Source organism: Struthio camelus, chromosome 2, assembly GCF_040807025.1.
Source record: "Struthio camelus isolate bStrCam1 chromosome 2, bStrCam1.hap1, whole genome shotgun sequence".
Taxonomy (NCBI): Eukaryota; Metazoa; Chordata; class Aves; order Struthioniformes; family Struthionidae; genus Struthio; species Struthio camelus.
Genome location: NC_090943.1, coordinates 150,239,264 through 150,256,039, shown reverse-complemented (window position 1 = coordinate 150,256,039; position 16,776 = coordinate 150,239,264). Strand labels below are relative to the sequence as shown.

General features: G+C 38.1%; 1 protein-coding gene across 6 annotated transcripts in view; it reads right to left on the bottom strand.

Moving 5' to 3' along the window:
- RUNX1T1 (RUNX1 partner transcriptional co-repressor 1) overlaps positions 1 to 16,776 on the bottom strand; it is a 114,223-nt gene that overhangs the window by 21,622 nt on the left and 75,825 nt on the right. For all 6 annotated transcript variants that reach the window (XM_068933060.1, XM_068933057.1, XM_009676030.2 and 3 more), the window contains 4 exons: positions 14,347 to 14,528; positions 5,776 to 6,026; positions 3,783 to 3,868; positions 2,905 to 3,106 (listed from right to left, as the gene is read on the bottom strand). In XM_068933060.1, the coding sequence (XP_068789161.1) occupies positions 2,905 to 3,106; positions 3,783 to 3,868; positions 5,776 to 6,026; positions 14,347 to 14,528 (721 nt within the window). The remainder of the gene's footprint in view (positions 1 to 2,904; positions 3,107 to 3,782; positions 3,869 to 5,775; positions 6,027 to 14,346; positions 14,529 to 16,776) is intronic.

Genomic DNA, 16,776 nt, shown 5'->3' with positions numbered 1-16,776 from the left:
GAGATGATGTATTATGCACTTCATAGACCACCACAGTCTGTGAAGTGAATATATGTAAAGTCTGAGTCATTTTTAAACTTCCATAAACATATATAATTCCTACTAAAAGGAATGGACCTATCTTACCTTCAACACACTCTTACCATATAATGATTTTTAACCTGTTGTAACTAGCTAGTGCATGAATTGGATTACATTACATCGAAACTAATTATCAAATATTTCATTTGATTTCTTAGTTTAAAATATCGACAGGAAAATATTGAACAGATACTGTGAAGTGTCAAATTCAAAAATCTCTCACATGGATGTCAAGCTAAGAGAAGCACAAAAATCCTTTTCAGCAAAAAAGGTCTATATTTCAGTGAGAGCATAATGTCTGCAGTGAGAACTTTTGACTTTATTGATGCTATTTTAATCATAAAGAAAAAGAAACAAAGGCATAAACAATGTAGCCATATGGCCCCCTTTCTTTTCCCCCTTGCTAGTGGAGACAACAAGATGGTAATTTTTAAAGGGTGGATTACCTCGTTAAAAAGATACAAAGGGGAATCACTGACATTTAGAATCCTTGCAGCAAAAAGTAATATTTACATGCTGTGGCACTTTAATTAAAACACTGGAGGAATTTTTCAATCCCTTTCCCTCCTCCCTTCCTCCTCACTTCAAAAATAAAATAAAAAAAACATAACAAAACAGTGTCTCAAGGCTCACAGACATGGCTTCAATTAAATTACACTTCTTGATTTTTCAGAATATTCATTTTGCTAACTAGATTACTACCAGATTTAATAAATGTTTAGATTTTCTTTAGATTTTCTTAAACTCTGAAATAAGTATCTTGTGCCTTGCATGTCAGATACAAAGCATTTCTTATCAGTATTTATGACTTACATGGATACTACATCACTGGAGCATTCCAAGTTACATGTCCACGAGTCTAGGGAAGTAATTTTTAAAGCCAACTAACTAAAAGGGGCATGTTTAAACTGAAATGGACTCACTCCAATCAGTAAAACTGTATCCACAATACTACAGACATAACTGGTGTGTTACACAATGTCATATAATGTTTCCATAGGCTCCATCATTTGTCCGTTTAGGGAATAAGACTTTAGTGGTTCCAGGAATTCATCTTGACAAATACACAGCCAAGCAAAATGACATTTGTTTTCTATTTCTTTGCTCTTCATTTTATCAAGAAAAGAAATATTTTTTCATTATGACTACCTTGGATTGTATTATCAGCTATAAAGTTTTCGTGAATGTCTTGAGTTTCAGCTTCTCTGAGGAAATCATGAAAACTCAGTCTCCTTTTACTTTTCTACATACAAACTACATTAAAAAACACACACATACACAAAACGTACAAGAACAACGGTCTAGCTCTTTGTGCATTATAGCTTTACTAGAGACGGGTGCCACTGCGTTTGATCCAGGGGTTTCCTCACAAGTGTTTTTTCAGAAGCAGCAGACGTGATCAACATTTCAGATGTCATATTTATGAGTCTTTCTTTACATTACATTTAATACTATTCATATAAACCATTACCTGAACGCATCTTTCTGAGAAGGGCTTCTCTAGAGACTAGACTTACTAGTGAAGCTTGGAACAGCATTTCCATAACCCCTCCTTTCACTGCCTAAAGCTAATTTATAATCCCATTGGCTTAAATCATTTGGAAGAAAAAAAGCTCATTTGTTATGAAGGAGCACTAAATATTACAGTAAGAACTCTAATGATTTACCAATAGGAATATGAAGAGGGTATTAGATTTATTTTTCTACTTCTCTATTTGCAATTAAATATATTTTAGAATTAAAAAGTTATTCTTGAGGAGAAAAGGAAAACACAGATTCAAATAAAATATTTGATTGCAAAATAACACACATACTCAATTCTGCCAACGACCACATTCTATGATGATCTCAGTCAGAGGGCATTTGATATGGCCTTTTTTGGGAGGGGTGGGTATAAACATTAGATCAAGAATCATAGTTTGCTGCTCTCTTCCAAGGAACAGAGAGCAATTAGAAGACGCCACTAAGACATGTTTCTCTGCTTGCCACCTGCCATAAAAGTTAGCAGATGGGAGAAGCAGGCCAACATAATACTAAAGAATTACAGGAAGACCACAAAAAAAAAGCTTGTATTTATATAGCAGTTATCTTAAATTAGATATGAGCATTTTGGTACAAGTGTAACTGTGGAGGTCCACATGGGGTGAAAATCAGCTCCTTAAGTCTGCTTCTTAACTGGGCTTGGTAGATTGAACTGAGCTCTGTGCTGCTGTAAATACAGTGCCAACAGTGCCCAGGCGAGCTCAGATACACCTGCCTGAGCTGCAGTAGTGGACACAGACCTGGGAATACTAAGTGTGCCCCGCAGCAGACATCCCACCTGGTGTATTTCTTTCTTATATTGAAACTAAGTACAGATAGTAAGTGTCAAGATCTTTATTTATCTTTATCTTCCTTCATTTCTTTAAAACAGATATTTTCCAAGTTAGGTCATTCTACCTGAGAAGGTTAAAGCTAGGTCCAGAAGCACCTATAATTTTGCTTAATCAACTTGGCAGGGAAGGGAGAGAGAAGGTGGTGACAATCAATGCATTCATCTTATTGCTCTACCATCCCTACACTACGTTTTGTTTTCCCACTCCACCGCCCTCATACATTTCTGAATGGAAAGCAAATTACCAAGTATCAGCAGAAACCCCAAACCATTTCTCATGTAAACAAGAGTACTAGGGCATAAAAGTTATAGTTAATTCAGTAATCAGCAGAGAAGAATACTTCATCACTATCAAGGAAGAAGAATCAGAAGAACAAATCTGAACTTCATTGAGCACTTAGCTGATCTGATACAACACTGGCAAATAATTTTAAGGGAGGATACTGTACCTAATGTAACTGGATCTGGGTTCACAGGACTCTGCTGTCTGGAATGACTACTGCTGCTGTTACCACCTTTTTTTAAATCTTCTGCATCGCTGTACCGCCGTATCCAGTAATTAAGCTCCTCACGGTCTGCTTCTTGACATCGCCGTAGTACAGTGAGAGATCGCCTAGTTTTTTCCACCATGTCCATAATACAGTTTAACAGCTATTCACAGTGGTGGAAAAGAGGAATAAAAAAGAACACTTTACTCACAAACTGACCAAAAAAAAAAGAGAAAATATTAATGTACTGAATGCCTGAGGTCTTGGAGTGAAAGAGTGTCTCCCTGTTCTTTCAAGTATATATGGAAAATTCTAATGTTACTGTAACAGAACAATCCCTCTCTGTTTAACTAGTGATCCTAAACTGTACAGATATGGATTTCTGGGGAAAAGAAAGGATGAAAAATTGAAGTGACTATAGTTCCACCACTAGTACGACATGCCAGCAGAGTAGGCCAGGATATCTGGCACAGGACTCGTATCTGCTAATGTTGTAAGAGCCAATATATTCAAAGAACAAATATAATTAATCGTTTTAAGGGTGAGGGTCATGTGTTCCAAATCCAGGCTTCAGAGAGCAGCATCCCTTCCTCATTTGGCAGGCTATAGCAATTAGCATTCTGCAGTTCAGCAAGGGCCAATATGAGCTACCTATCGGGGAACGTCAGGTTCCCAAATTTAGTCACCAATGCTTTCAAAACTTGTCCTGGGATGCAGATTTGTTTCTAAAGAAAATGTTTAAAATCATATCCTTAATAGATGACATTTAACTTAGTTTCTCTCATTGCATACAGGAAACCTTTCAGGCAATTTTACATAGGCGTACATATAGTCCTTACGTGGTCAAGGTGTTTCCACTCTTCTGCCCATTCTCTGTCCGTTAGCCTGTGATCAATCATTTCTTCTTGACGTGTGCCATGCAACCCTGCCAAAAAGGAGCAAATCATGTTTACAGTGTTGGTAGTCCTCTAGGGGGAAAAAGAAGAAAACAGAGTCTTGAGGACATATGTGGCAACATATATGTCATATATATACATGTATATGTATACACGTGTACTTCTAGATGCACATGCACACAGAAGCTAGATACCTACCATATTCATCTGCTACTAAGTGTGCAAGTTTTTAAGGAAGGCTCCTCAGAGGCAGATGACATTCCTTACAATCAGAAATATCTATTACTTCGGCTTTACCAATCTCAGCACAGATATGGAAGAACATAACTAAAGATAGGTATTCCCTTCAATAATGAAACTCAGTGATAAAAGAATATACAGAATGTAAGTATATGTCTTATTTAAAATGTTTCACTGTATCAAACATCTCTTTTGCCGCTGTTCCATTCACTTAAACCAGCTTACCTCAATTCTGGGTATAGTTCTATTCTGGGTACTATAACAGCAACAGTTGTTTTAGCATACTACAACAAACAAAGTATTAACTAACATCATCTTTGGATGCAAAGGTAAAACTTTGAAAATGTTTGATAACAAACGTAACATCAAATAGATTCCTTAGCAGTCATTATTCTAAACCACCAGAATTAATTCTCCAACATATTTGAAAGAGTTATGATTGTATAGTCATTCTTCTTTTTATGTGGTTATATTGATCCCAAACTTTCCTTAATTTGAAATTTAGTCTTAATATGAAGAACATTAGAGAAGTAATGGAATTTTATCAGGAACGAGCAGCTATTCCAACATTTAAAAGTAAGATACTCTCATCCTGACAATACTTCTAATATGCTTGAGAGTTTATTATTTATTTTTCAATTCAAAATAAATCATTCCTGGTCTTGTATCAGGAATGCCACTATAAAAATAAATGGATGCTTAAAAACATAGGTCTAACTTCTCCTTAGAACTTCTCTCCTCATTAGATCCCTACTCTTTTACTCAATTTACCGTCTTCAATATTTTTCAGTTCTGTAGCTCATACAATGACCCATTAAGAATCGACACAACCTTTTCTGACTATATAAAACCCTAATTAATATATATTTATTTCATTTGCACTACTTGAAGAAGTGAGCAAGACAATACCTGATAACCCACTGTATCAAACACTAGCTGTATTTCAAAGAGCTGAAAACACATTAGTATACATTTAATGTTATTTCACTAAATGCACTAATTACTGCCATGTCAACAGAGCATCATTAAGGGTTCATCCCTTCACAGATGTTTAAACAACATGTGGTTAAAATGCAGCACATATGTCACAGCAGCTGATAACATGGTAGAACCAAGTCAGTATTCATTATCAGCACTCTGAGGAAGTGACTCTTGCTCTTTGCTTAGACCCCTCTCTACAGGTGCTGATCATTTGTAAATGTTCCTCTTTCATTGAAGATTTGTTTAAAAGAAGAAAGAATAGTATGTGCAGATGTGAAGCAAACCAGGCAAATCCAAGATCATCAGACATCCCAATAAAACAAAATGTGCTGCAAGTGCAGTCCCGTGCAGGGTGTGATGCTTCTGCTGCAAGCATCCTCAGCAGGCATCCCCACGCTGCAGTGCACTCTTGAGATGTCACTCAGGAAACATGCCTCCAAAGGCTAATCATCTTTCTCTTGTGTAAACTGAAAGAAATTTTTATCACTTTTGTTACTGTCACAAATGTGGCATTCACGACAAGAAAGGGCTCTGCTTATCCTAGCCTGAAATAATAAGGCCGTTAAGAGCCCCTGGATGGACAATCATCCACAAAGACTGCATCTGAAGGGTAGGTATATTTTACCAGCAAAAAAAAAAAATCAAAATAGAAAGTATGATTACAAGGAAAACAGCATCCTGGAAAAAAAAAATGCAGAAAATCAACATGCCTTACCCATAGGTCTGTTTCTGTCCCTGAGGTCCCTGTGGTTGGGGTGTCTGTATGAGTCCCTGTAGTGGTGGGCAATGGCCATATCATCCAAACGATAATGCTGAGGTGGAGGCGGGGTGGGATGAGGCAGACCATTGGGCTGATAAGATAAGCCATTATTTGGACTGTACCGCTGGCCTGGGCTAATAGTGCAGGGCCGCTTGCTTGGATGCTCTGAGTGCAAAGGCTCTCTGTCAAAGCCGTTTTCTTTGGTTCTGAAAAAGAAAGCAAAGGAACTTTTACTCGCTTCATGAGCAGAGCTGTTCAGACACATGCACACCCACCTGCACACGAAGATTTAAGAACTAAAGTTTATTCTTTTACCTGTGCTCCAAATGTGTGGTGTTGCAGAACTTTTCATAACAATGCTTACTCAAAATGTACAAAAGATATAGCGACCTTGTTTAATTATCCCTGTAACTTAAGAAATACTGGCGGAGTGAACCTTCCCATGGAACAGCCTCAAAAGGGGCAGTGGAGGGAGAGCAGCATTCACTGACGCCACGGGGTGATCACGTGAACGCACATGTGGCGGCAGAGCTGAAATGATCAGCTCATGCACGAAGCAAAGGGTCAAGCAATTGCCACTTTTAAATGTGCTATGGCTTACAGTGATTAGAGAATATTTTCAGTTTAAGAATTTTTTTTTTTTCCCAGAGGACAGCACATAATCTTAAGGTGTGTGTTTCTGTGTGCTGAACCTGCGCTGTTACGTCTAAATGAGTTCACATTAAGAATTGGAACAGCAGGATTTCAGCAGCCTTTTAGATCAGTATCGCACTGAGACTTTGGGCAAGAATGACTCTAGATGATGAGAAATGTTTTCCTCAGAGATTTTTGTACCATCTTGGCTATTTCACTCAAAGGTGCTGTGCCTGCCCTTAATTTCACAGAAAGATCTAGTTAGGCTGAAGTCCTCAAATAACCTTGAAGATTTCCTACTCCAATACTCTTAAACATACAGTGCTTTTATGCTGAGGTAACTTCAGAGAGTTATCAGGGAGGAAGGCAGTTTGCTGCATTGTAAGTACTTACTAATTCAATTCATAATCAGCTATTTCAAATTAAGTGACATGAAAGCTACTGTTAGCCTCAAAGTAATGGTATTTCCAGTTTCAGTTCGAACTCCAGACATAAGGAAGATCAACTCTTAATCTAATATAATGTTTATGATCACAACAACAATCTCTACCTCACACCTCTGTCTATGAAAGTGAGACCTTGAAACTCACACTGAACTAATTTTCCATTAAAACAAAGTACAAAGAAAGGCTAGAGTTACTTCAGTGGGTTCACAGCTCCTTTCAGGGAAGCTTTGTTTCACCGCAGTGTAGTTTTTATACCAATGCAATAAACAAAATCTACTAAAGCTTAGCGTTGAAGAGTTATTAAATATAAATATTTCAAATTGTTGAGTCCCTCCCTCCAAAAATCTTTATTCAATAGCTGAGGAAATCCAGTCCTTCTTAAAAGAAGATATGTAAAAATTGGGAAAGATTTTGTAAAGTTATGTAATCTAAGCTCCAGTACAGCACTCAGATAACTTCCTCCTCCTTGATTTATGGATGACATACATAATATATTTTCCTAGTAACCAAAAGTATAACAGAAATCTTTGTCTCTTTGACAGGAATGTAAATTTGATCAAATTTTCTTAAGTTATTTGCCTGTTGTTAAATAAGAAAAGAAAACCAAACCTCTTCAGCAAACCCTCCCTGCCAAGCAAACCGACCTTGCATGACTGTCTCTGGAGAAACACTCAGTGTGTTAGCTGTTGCATCCCAGTAGGATCTCCTTTAATGTCAACGAGCAGAGGAGGGGAGAAGCCAAACCTTTGCCAACATCCACTGGGACAGAGGATCAAAGTAAGACCTAGCAATTACCAATAGGAAATGAAAAGATTGGTGGCACTGTTTTCAGAAGGAGTAAAGGCAGATTTTCCAGGGACCTCACCACAGTCACTAATGCCCGTGAAGCTGCAGGTATACACATTTTATTATGCCTTAATTTGGCAAAGGGAGGAGAATCTTTCACTGATACAACAGGATAGCTGTTTTTAACAGCTAATTTTTAACAGAGGTAAAAGAAACGCTTTGTTAAACTGGCGTGTGTACCATGTTCCAAAACAATAAATGCAGGATGGCTCCAAGAACTCCTAACCAAGAAAAGCTGAGGATCAGGATATATTTTTTACTGCTTCTCAGTGCGACGGAACCCCTTGTAATAACCTCAATGGGCAGTGAGGCTTCTGACAGCTCTTCAAGACAGTTTTTGTATTCTTTTGCTGGCGCCTGTTCTACTTGCACATTACCTACTCAAACTCAATATCCAGGTTTTTCAATTGTAAAAAATAGTACACAAGTAAAACATGTGCCTTCTGGCATAAAAAGCCAAGCTTCTTATTTTTCAAAATTATTTAGAACTATGGCTAATAAAGATGGAAAAAAACAGAAATTGTAAATAAATAATCACCTTCTTCAACTGTTTTGGATAGCACAGTGTAGAAAGAGCAAAGCAGAAAACAAAACGTGGGAAGGAGTACAGATACTTCTGTGCTATTTTTAATACTCTGCATTTTAACTGGAATTCACTGTACCAACTTGGACAGTACACCAGTATGTCCATTTTCTTCTAGAACCCTGAGTTTAACTAACATAGAAATTCATATTACCATTGGAAATGCTCTTACTGAAATTCAATTTCTATTTCTGTTATTACGTTGCATAATGGCTGTCAGTTGCTTTCCGGGTGTTAAAATCTTAATTCTACAAGTTGTTCTTACATTTTTGCACTGTCCAAATAAGCTACTTACCCGAATACCAGAATGAGACTGTACTCAAAATGATTTAATGTTTCTGACTAAATAAATTACATAAAAAGGTAGCTGTGAAGTTCTGACTTCCAAAGTTTCATAACAACAGGAATCGCTGGCAAAGGCACTATATCTGAATATACTGATAAATATAGTGGTAAAAGACAACTAGTCAATAGATCAGAGTACCAAATTCAGGAGACCTGAACCCAGGCTACTGTTCTACCTTCCTGCCTGACCACAATCTTACTCATTCTTCTCAGTTTCTTTTCTTCATTCCCTTGGGACAGTAACATTAGCCGAGGTGCCAGAGGCAGCCTTCCTGGTCCACAGTAGACCCATATGAGTAATGAGGCAAAATAGTTCTGGATTCAAACACCATAATTTTCAGTCTGAACCATCTGATTTTGCAAAGCAACAGCAAGCTGTAGAGAGGAAATCACATTAAACGTGCAGGAAGCCTAACTGACACATTTTCTTGTGTTTTTTTTTTTCTTGCATCATTTTGCAACTGTTTCCTTAATGTGTACTCAAAGCTGTGTGTGCATTCACGCAGCCATTTAGAAAATTAGTAATATTAAAAAAGACGGGATTCTTTGGCTATAAACAGGCAAGAGATGAGTTTTACCCGGAATCGTTATTTGCCTAGATTAAGGATAGCAGAGAAGGTACGAGTTGTAAATCTGTATGCACTTTATGCAGTTAATATTGCTTTTAAGTTATCACTTCAGTTTTAGATTATTACAATTTATAGGTAATTGCCTGAGTAAGAAATCTGATCACGAAAGACTGCCCTGACTGGAAAATTAACTTTCACCTGATGTAGAATATTACATCAATTTCTAAGAATATTGAAATTATCTTATAAAAACGAGGCAAAGCTATTCATCCACTATTCGTGCAACATTTTTTTCATTTACACTGGACTTCTGCCAATATCAGCTTGATGACCAAAGAAGTAGTAATGTTTCATTAGGGAGGAAAAAAAAATTGTTTAGAATACCATATTACAGAAGAGATAAATATTGCCATGTTACCTGTTTATATTAAGAAAACTCTCTTAAAATTCCTCATAATTACACATGGCTTACAAGGAGCATAGCTGTAACAGCTGCTGAGCATCCTTCACCTCATCAAGGTGCTTAGCAGCTTCCTGAAATAAAAATATCTGCCTAAAAGAAGTATCAAAGTTGGTCTCTGTGCCCAGGTATCTTCAATATGAATTCACTGTTGGGGCACCAACAGTAGAGCAAGTAGAGCACCACCTTGTGAAGGCACAGAAGAACCATGAACACTTTCATTTTCTTCCTACTCAAGAACCAGAGATATTGTAGCAGACTTTTTTTCCTAAAAGTCTCCTATGTCTTTGTAGGTAGCTGTCATAAATGTAGTCACTACATAATACGCTCATCTGCCACACAGTCTTTTCTAGCAACCTCAAAAGATGACTAATTAGCAGAAAGTGTCTTTTGTAGTAATGTATTTAGAATCATGTTATTTACAACTAAACATTCATTCACCAAAATAAAAACCCATGTTGGTCCAAGTTCTTTTGCTTTACTACAGGAGAATGTAAACTCCAAAAGTTGTAAACAAAATATAGCAAACACTTTGTTCATGACATGTCATGAACAAATTACCAAAATGTGTTGTCTCCTCAGGTGTCAGTTTTTCTCTCTTGCAGTGACTGATGGTTCCCAGTGTTATTACAGAAACAGATTGATCTTTTTAATGAGCTAGTTTAATAGACTCCAAAATCTCACCGTGGCTGCTCATCCGTGTCAGACCATATGCACCAAGAAAACATTCAGTAAAACACCAAACTCTGCTGTCAGATTGCTCTATAAAACCTCACATACAGTAGATTTGGATATGCAGATAAATAACTAGAAATGGAAAATGCATATGCAAACAAGGTTCTGAAAATATAAGCAGAAAAAATTACTGTATGTGGATTTATTTTCTTTGACAAAAAAAATCAAGAGGTGCATGTGTTTATGTACAACACACACACATGCTACTCCTTTGGCTAATCCCTTGCAATATTTTACCTCTGCCGGAACCAACAGCAATGCATTTACCAGTTCTTAGAAGAAAAATGTAAATATGGAAGAATGTGTGTGTATATTTCTAATATATTTGTGTGTGCATCTAATGTGTGTGTATATGTTATATATATAAAATATATACATTACATACATACAGAGTCGTCCCCCAGGGGAAGTGAGAAAGACAATGTAATTTACTTTAGTGAGAGACATCTCTCTTAACAAAATTGTTCAACTGCACTTAATTCCCCTGGAAAAATGTTGCTTTCTAGTCATGGCTTTTTCTTCATATTTTAGCAACAGAGTAGTAGCAACGCCTCCCGTCACAGAATGCCTAACATTTTCCACCATTTTTTTATTAACGTATTTCAGAACTACTTAGAGATCCAAACAAAAGATACATATTTCCCCAGATGTTTCCTCCTGCCTCTCTGTAAACAATTAAAAATAATTAATACGTTAATGAGCATTAAGCAAGATAAGTTCTTGGTTTCAATACTCACTTGGTCTAGGCATGATCTGAGTTTGAGGACAGTTTTTTTCTGGTTGATTTACTTATATTATCCAAATTAAAAAGTATGCAGACTCCCATTCAGTACATTTCAGAGTCTTTCCAACAGGTTCCTGCTCGTTTTATTGAATCTGTAGTACAAACATTCTCAGGTGCACAAGACAACAATTCAGCTGAAACTACAGTTGTTCTTTTTCTATATAACTTTGATCACAACCGACGGAGAGCTAGCCACAGCTAACCAGTAACAGGGTCATTTGACACTCAAAAAATCAAGTTTAATTTTTTTAAGCTTAAGGAACCATTCCAACAGGTAAATTAGGCAGGCTTTTAAGGTCTTTTGTGACAGCAATCAAACAATCTCAGGGTCAAAAAAAGGATGTGTGTTTCTGAAATGCCACTTTTACAGAATTAAGGAATCTAATTTCAAGTGAGTAATCTACAAAAACTACTGTTTAATTGCTTAGGCACCTCAGAGTCTATAGGTGGTGTGTTCCCACCAGCCAAACATGCAAGTCCTGCCACCTGATGTGCTCAGAGCATACACAGGCTGAGTCTCAGTATTTCTCTCACAGTTCAACCCACTTGGAATTCATAAATTAAGTCTTTGCCTACTTAACTTACTTTCTAGGCCTGATGCGGAAGGTGCGCTTCAATCCTTTTTAAAGTATGGGCAACACCAAGCTCAGATGAGCCCAAAGCTCGGATCAGCCAGCAGAGGAGGACACGGCGAGCCCTACGTTCACTCAGAGCACCTAGCAGGCCGAGATACCCTGGATTACAGCCTCCCTGCAAACCGAGGCGCTCAAACTCACCGGTCTCATCCCTGAGGAGAGCACCCTCACCTACAAAACTCTACATTAAATTGTCTACCCTTCACCCCAAAGCTGTATTACTAAGCAGAAAGGAATTCAAGTCTCACTGAGCTGGAAAGAGCACGAGAGACCTTGATTCCACAGGAAAAGGCACTTTTTTAGGAGCAGAGATTTCAGAGTTTCAGCAGCACCTCAGTATTTTAACTAAAAAGAGATATTGAGAACAAAATCCATAAAACAGTCTTCCTTTAATTGCCTTACATCTGCACCTCAATTTGAAGCAAGAGATGAAGGTTGGCTTTAAAATCCAGTATTTTTCTGATCTGCTGATCCCTTTCTGGGCTGCTACTCTTGTCCTTTTTACTACTCAACAAGACTAATATGGGGTCTTTTCACTATAAAGTTCTCTTAGTGGGCTTTTCCTGTGCTACTTGTCTCACCCCAAGCTTGCATCTGGAACTGAACGTAACATAGGTGAGGTGGTACGTATTACAAAATAGCTGAAAATCAACGCTGTCAAACTGGGACGCAAAGTGGGCCTTACACCAGAATTCTAGAAGAAAAACAAATAAAATGCTTTATTGCCTATTTTTCCTTTATGGTCATGTGGGACAAGTGAGTAACACTGTTTCTCTCAATAGAAAAAAAGTAAGTTAAGGCTACCAAGAAGGCATGTCCCTCTTCGATGATCTCTATCAACCAAGACCTCACAGACTTAGGAGATAACTCAGTGTATGCTTATACCTATTTGTAGGAAAAACACCATTCTACTCCTGACATTGGACTTCATCATGCTGATATTTAAGTTAACTCACAAGATTTTAAGATGCCTTTTCTTCCCCACAGTGTATAGATGTTTTGGTATACTACTCGGCAAAAACTGAGCATACGCAGCCCAGCTGCCTCACGGGGCTGAATTTCAGCTTTGGAATGTCTCGTCTTTCCAAGGAATAACAAACTACACAGAAAATTTCTGAAAATTAACCAATCTTTCTTGGATTCTGTAAGCAGGTGAATCACAACCTACAGCAAGTCCATTTCAAATACTTTTACATTTTCTTCTATCTAATGGCTATGTTACTTTAATTTTCACTGTTCACATCTAGCTATGAGCAGCTTTAAGTATTACTACACATACGTTTTCAAGATCTAACACATCTATATCATGAATCTCTCTCGCTCATATATGCTCAAATATAGGTGTTGAATTTCAATCTACCAGCCTCAGTAGCCTTCAGATTTTGTTTTCTCTTTAGGTTTTCTGCTATCGATCTCTGTCCATACATCAAAATACCACCTGTACAAAACTTGCAATTTCTCTAGCCTTCGCAAATCTTGATCTTTTTCCTTTGAAAGATAACCAGAACTCTGGCAACACCTTGTGCATGCAGGTAGTGGCCTTTGTCAGAACAGCATTATAAAACCTTTCCAGACTACATCACCAGTGGCAAACAAAACTAAGAAAAATCCAATATTTGGACCTCCCAAAGGTAATATTTACATGTCAACTAAATTTCTAACAGTGTTACATGAAGGCAGTTAAAAATAAATAACCACAAGAGTCATTTTCTTGTAATACTAAACACAGAAGTGTATTCAATTAAGAAAAAGAAAATTGTTCCAGCTCCCTAAAGCTATTGTATCTCAAACACACACGGGTGCTTGTTTGCTCTCTGCTTTTGCATAGAATTTTCCTCAGCTCAGCAATACAACTGATTTCAGTGAACTTCTGTTTGGAAGAAATGAAACATGGTATGTATGAAACATACATACCCTTATACACTGTGTAAAACACAGCAGACCGGAATTAGGAATTAAAGCCCTGAACGCACTCTGGAGCTTGCCTTGTGCTTTCCAATATGAGTGCCTATCTATTTTCCCCCTATTTAATGTTTACTGCAACAAAATCGTCAATACAAAGGTTTTACACATGGAGCTGGAATGATCTGCTGATCACTTGAAGCTGCACAGAAACACTATGCACCAAATAGTTACTATGGCACTGCCCGTTCTGTATTATTTCTATTTAGATATGGCCACATTGGGTCCTCAGGCTTGTCATGTGCAAGCACAGGATTCTGCTACCTGGAGTCAGCCTGTGCACATATACATACACACAGACACAGACACATGCTAATTCATATGTCCATACACGCATGCACACATACACAAACATTATTTGGCCATTGCAAAGGTGTAAAGAGGGAAAGATTTGAACCCAGGGAAAGGCAACACAACCGCTCCCAAGCATGCACGCTTCCACCTTGCTGGCGAACATCGGCGCATCTGACCCCCAGCCAGCCGACCGCTTCCGACTGACCGCAGCGCGACAGGCGCAGCCGTTCTCACCTGTCTGGAGTTCGCCTCTTCCCGTTTTCGTTCACATCGAGAAGCAGCTCTGAGGAGTCAACAGGTGAGGTGGTGCTGGCATCCAGAAGCAGCTGTTCATGCTGAGCGAGGTACTGGGCTGGGTTCTGCTTGGCTAGCCTTGCACAGTGCAGCAGCTCCCGCTGGAGCAGGGGCAGATTGGCCTGCAAGAGCATTTCGCACATTAAGGGAGCAGCTGAACGGCTCGCAGGCAGTTTCGACAGAGACGAAGCAGAAAAATTAGAAATCAATGAAAAGCCCACTCTGGGATGAACCTGTCTCACTAATCCTGCATTATGGTTATTGTAGATGGCTGCGCACAAGTGACAGCCACATCAGAGGGTCAGGTCACGGCTGTGGTGAGCATACATAAAAGAATGGGAGTTTACTTCTGAAAATGGAAAACAAAACTGCAAGTGCTACAAGAAAACCACATCTGAGCTCCACCTCCCTAAAAGGGGAAAGAGCACAGCCCTATCTTACCTCACCTTTCTTACTATCCAAAACTTGCATTCTTATGGAGCAGTGGCTCTTTACAAGCAGCAAAGCTTCTTAAATATTCATTTCCCATTCTCACTACAGTTAATACGTGAAAATCTTTAGAAGTCTTAGGATCTGTGACTCTATGTTGCCTTTTTCCCCTTCCTTCAGGCAGCTGGGGAGAAGGGGATGGCTCTCAGCATGCTCATAACACTTGAGGTTACACATGAAGATAAGGATTACAATAAAATCTCACATGCATGTTCCAGAGCTTCAGTTAATCACCTGGAGGACTGAGTTCCTCCTCCTACCTAGATGTAGCCTCAAGTATTTTTAATCTTCCTCTCAAGGCTCCTGGGAACTTGGGTCACAGGCTGGATTGTACCAGTAGTCAAACGTACTATTGGAAATAGTTCCTGACCCCTGGGTGGTGCGTTCTGCACCTACGCTGGGGTCATACTTAGTCACATTTCCTGCCAGATGTGAGACTGAAGTGGAACTGTATCTCCTTCCACTCAGAGAAGACAGCCAAACATGTGGGGAAATTGCTTTCTTTCTTTGCAGTACAAGAACACATAGATACTCGGATAATCCAGGAATCCCTTACCTACTTATTTGTGCCACAGTGTGATGGGCCTGGACCTCTCTTGTTCTATGCCTTGGGAATAACGATTTTTTGCCTAGGGATTTTCAGGTATTGGACTAAAATTCACAATCATTGGTAACTGGAGATAAGAAAAAGGGTCTAGTGGTTCCTTTTGTTTTTAAAATAAGTTTTTTAGGAAAAAAAAAATCTTTTTTTTAAACAGGAAAATATATCTTAGTCAAAAAGTCCTGACTTTTAAACTAACTTAGAGGGAACCAAGCACAGAAAGTAAATGTTCTGGGAAGTTGTGAGCCCAGGATATTGGGTAATTACTTTGTTAGTAGCGTAAAAATGGCAAACGTTCAAGGCACCTGTTGCTACGTTATAACAGAAGAGAAGATCCACCGTGCAACAAAATAACTGGAATAGTGTCAGTGCTTGTGAAGCTTTAGAAAACAACAAAAAAACCCCAGCATTTGCTATCAGTTACTCATCTTAAGACAGGCAAAAACACCATTCTGGAACACAAAGTCTTTTCAGACCCCCACAGAAGGTTTTATTTTGTGAAAGTAACAAAGAAAAATCTCCTTTGGCTACTAAGTTGTCTATCTCTCATTTGACTATAACATATAGCAAGGGCTGCTGTGGAAGTGCTTTTGTACAATGCTTTTCATTTGTTTTTTTTTAAAGCTTACACAGAATCAAAGTCAAGACATCAAGCTATCTACACTGCCAGCCTCACGTGACAGAAAGTGACCGTAGAAGTTTACACAGACATAAAAATCTAGAGGAAATAACAGTATCCAAACTAGGATTTCAATAGTAGTGCATACTTGGAAGATGAAAACTTCTCATTATGAAAGAGAAATGCAGTGAAGTCCCCATTTTGCTGATGGGAAGGCAAGGAAAACAACATGTTTCAGTACCCTATGCGCTGCCATGAACAAAAGGAACCTATATCAGACATGAGCACTCCTGGCTCCATGGATTTAACTAAATTTTTAAGTGGCAAGTCAAAAAATGAATTTAAGAAGTCTTCCTTTTCCTAAGGAAATGTTCATTCTTGCTATTAGCCACAAACATGCAGATCTGCAACTAAATGCACCCTTTACACTAAACGTGTTAAACATTTTCTGTGCACAGAATATTCATACATTTATGACATTTAATGTATTTATTAAATTATATTAAATTATTATAGAAAACTATGATATACCTTGCAATTTAAGAGGGCATTCTAGTTTATAACTGGTATCAACCAATGTTTGGATGACAACTTAAATTCAACTTAAAGTGAAGAAAAACAGTATTTGAAAAAATTTAATTCAACAAAACTACATTCAATC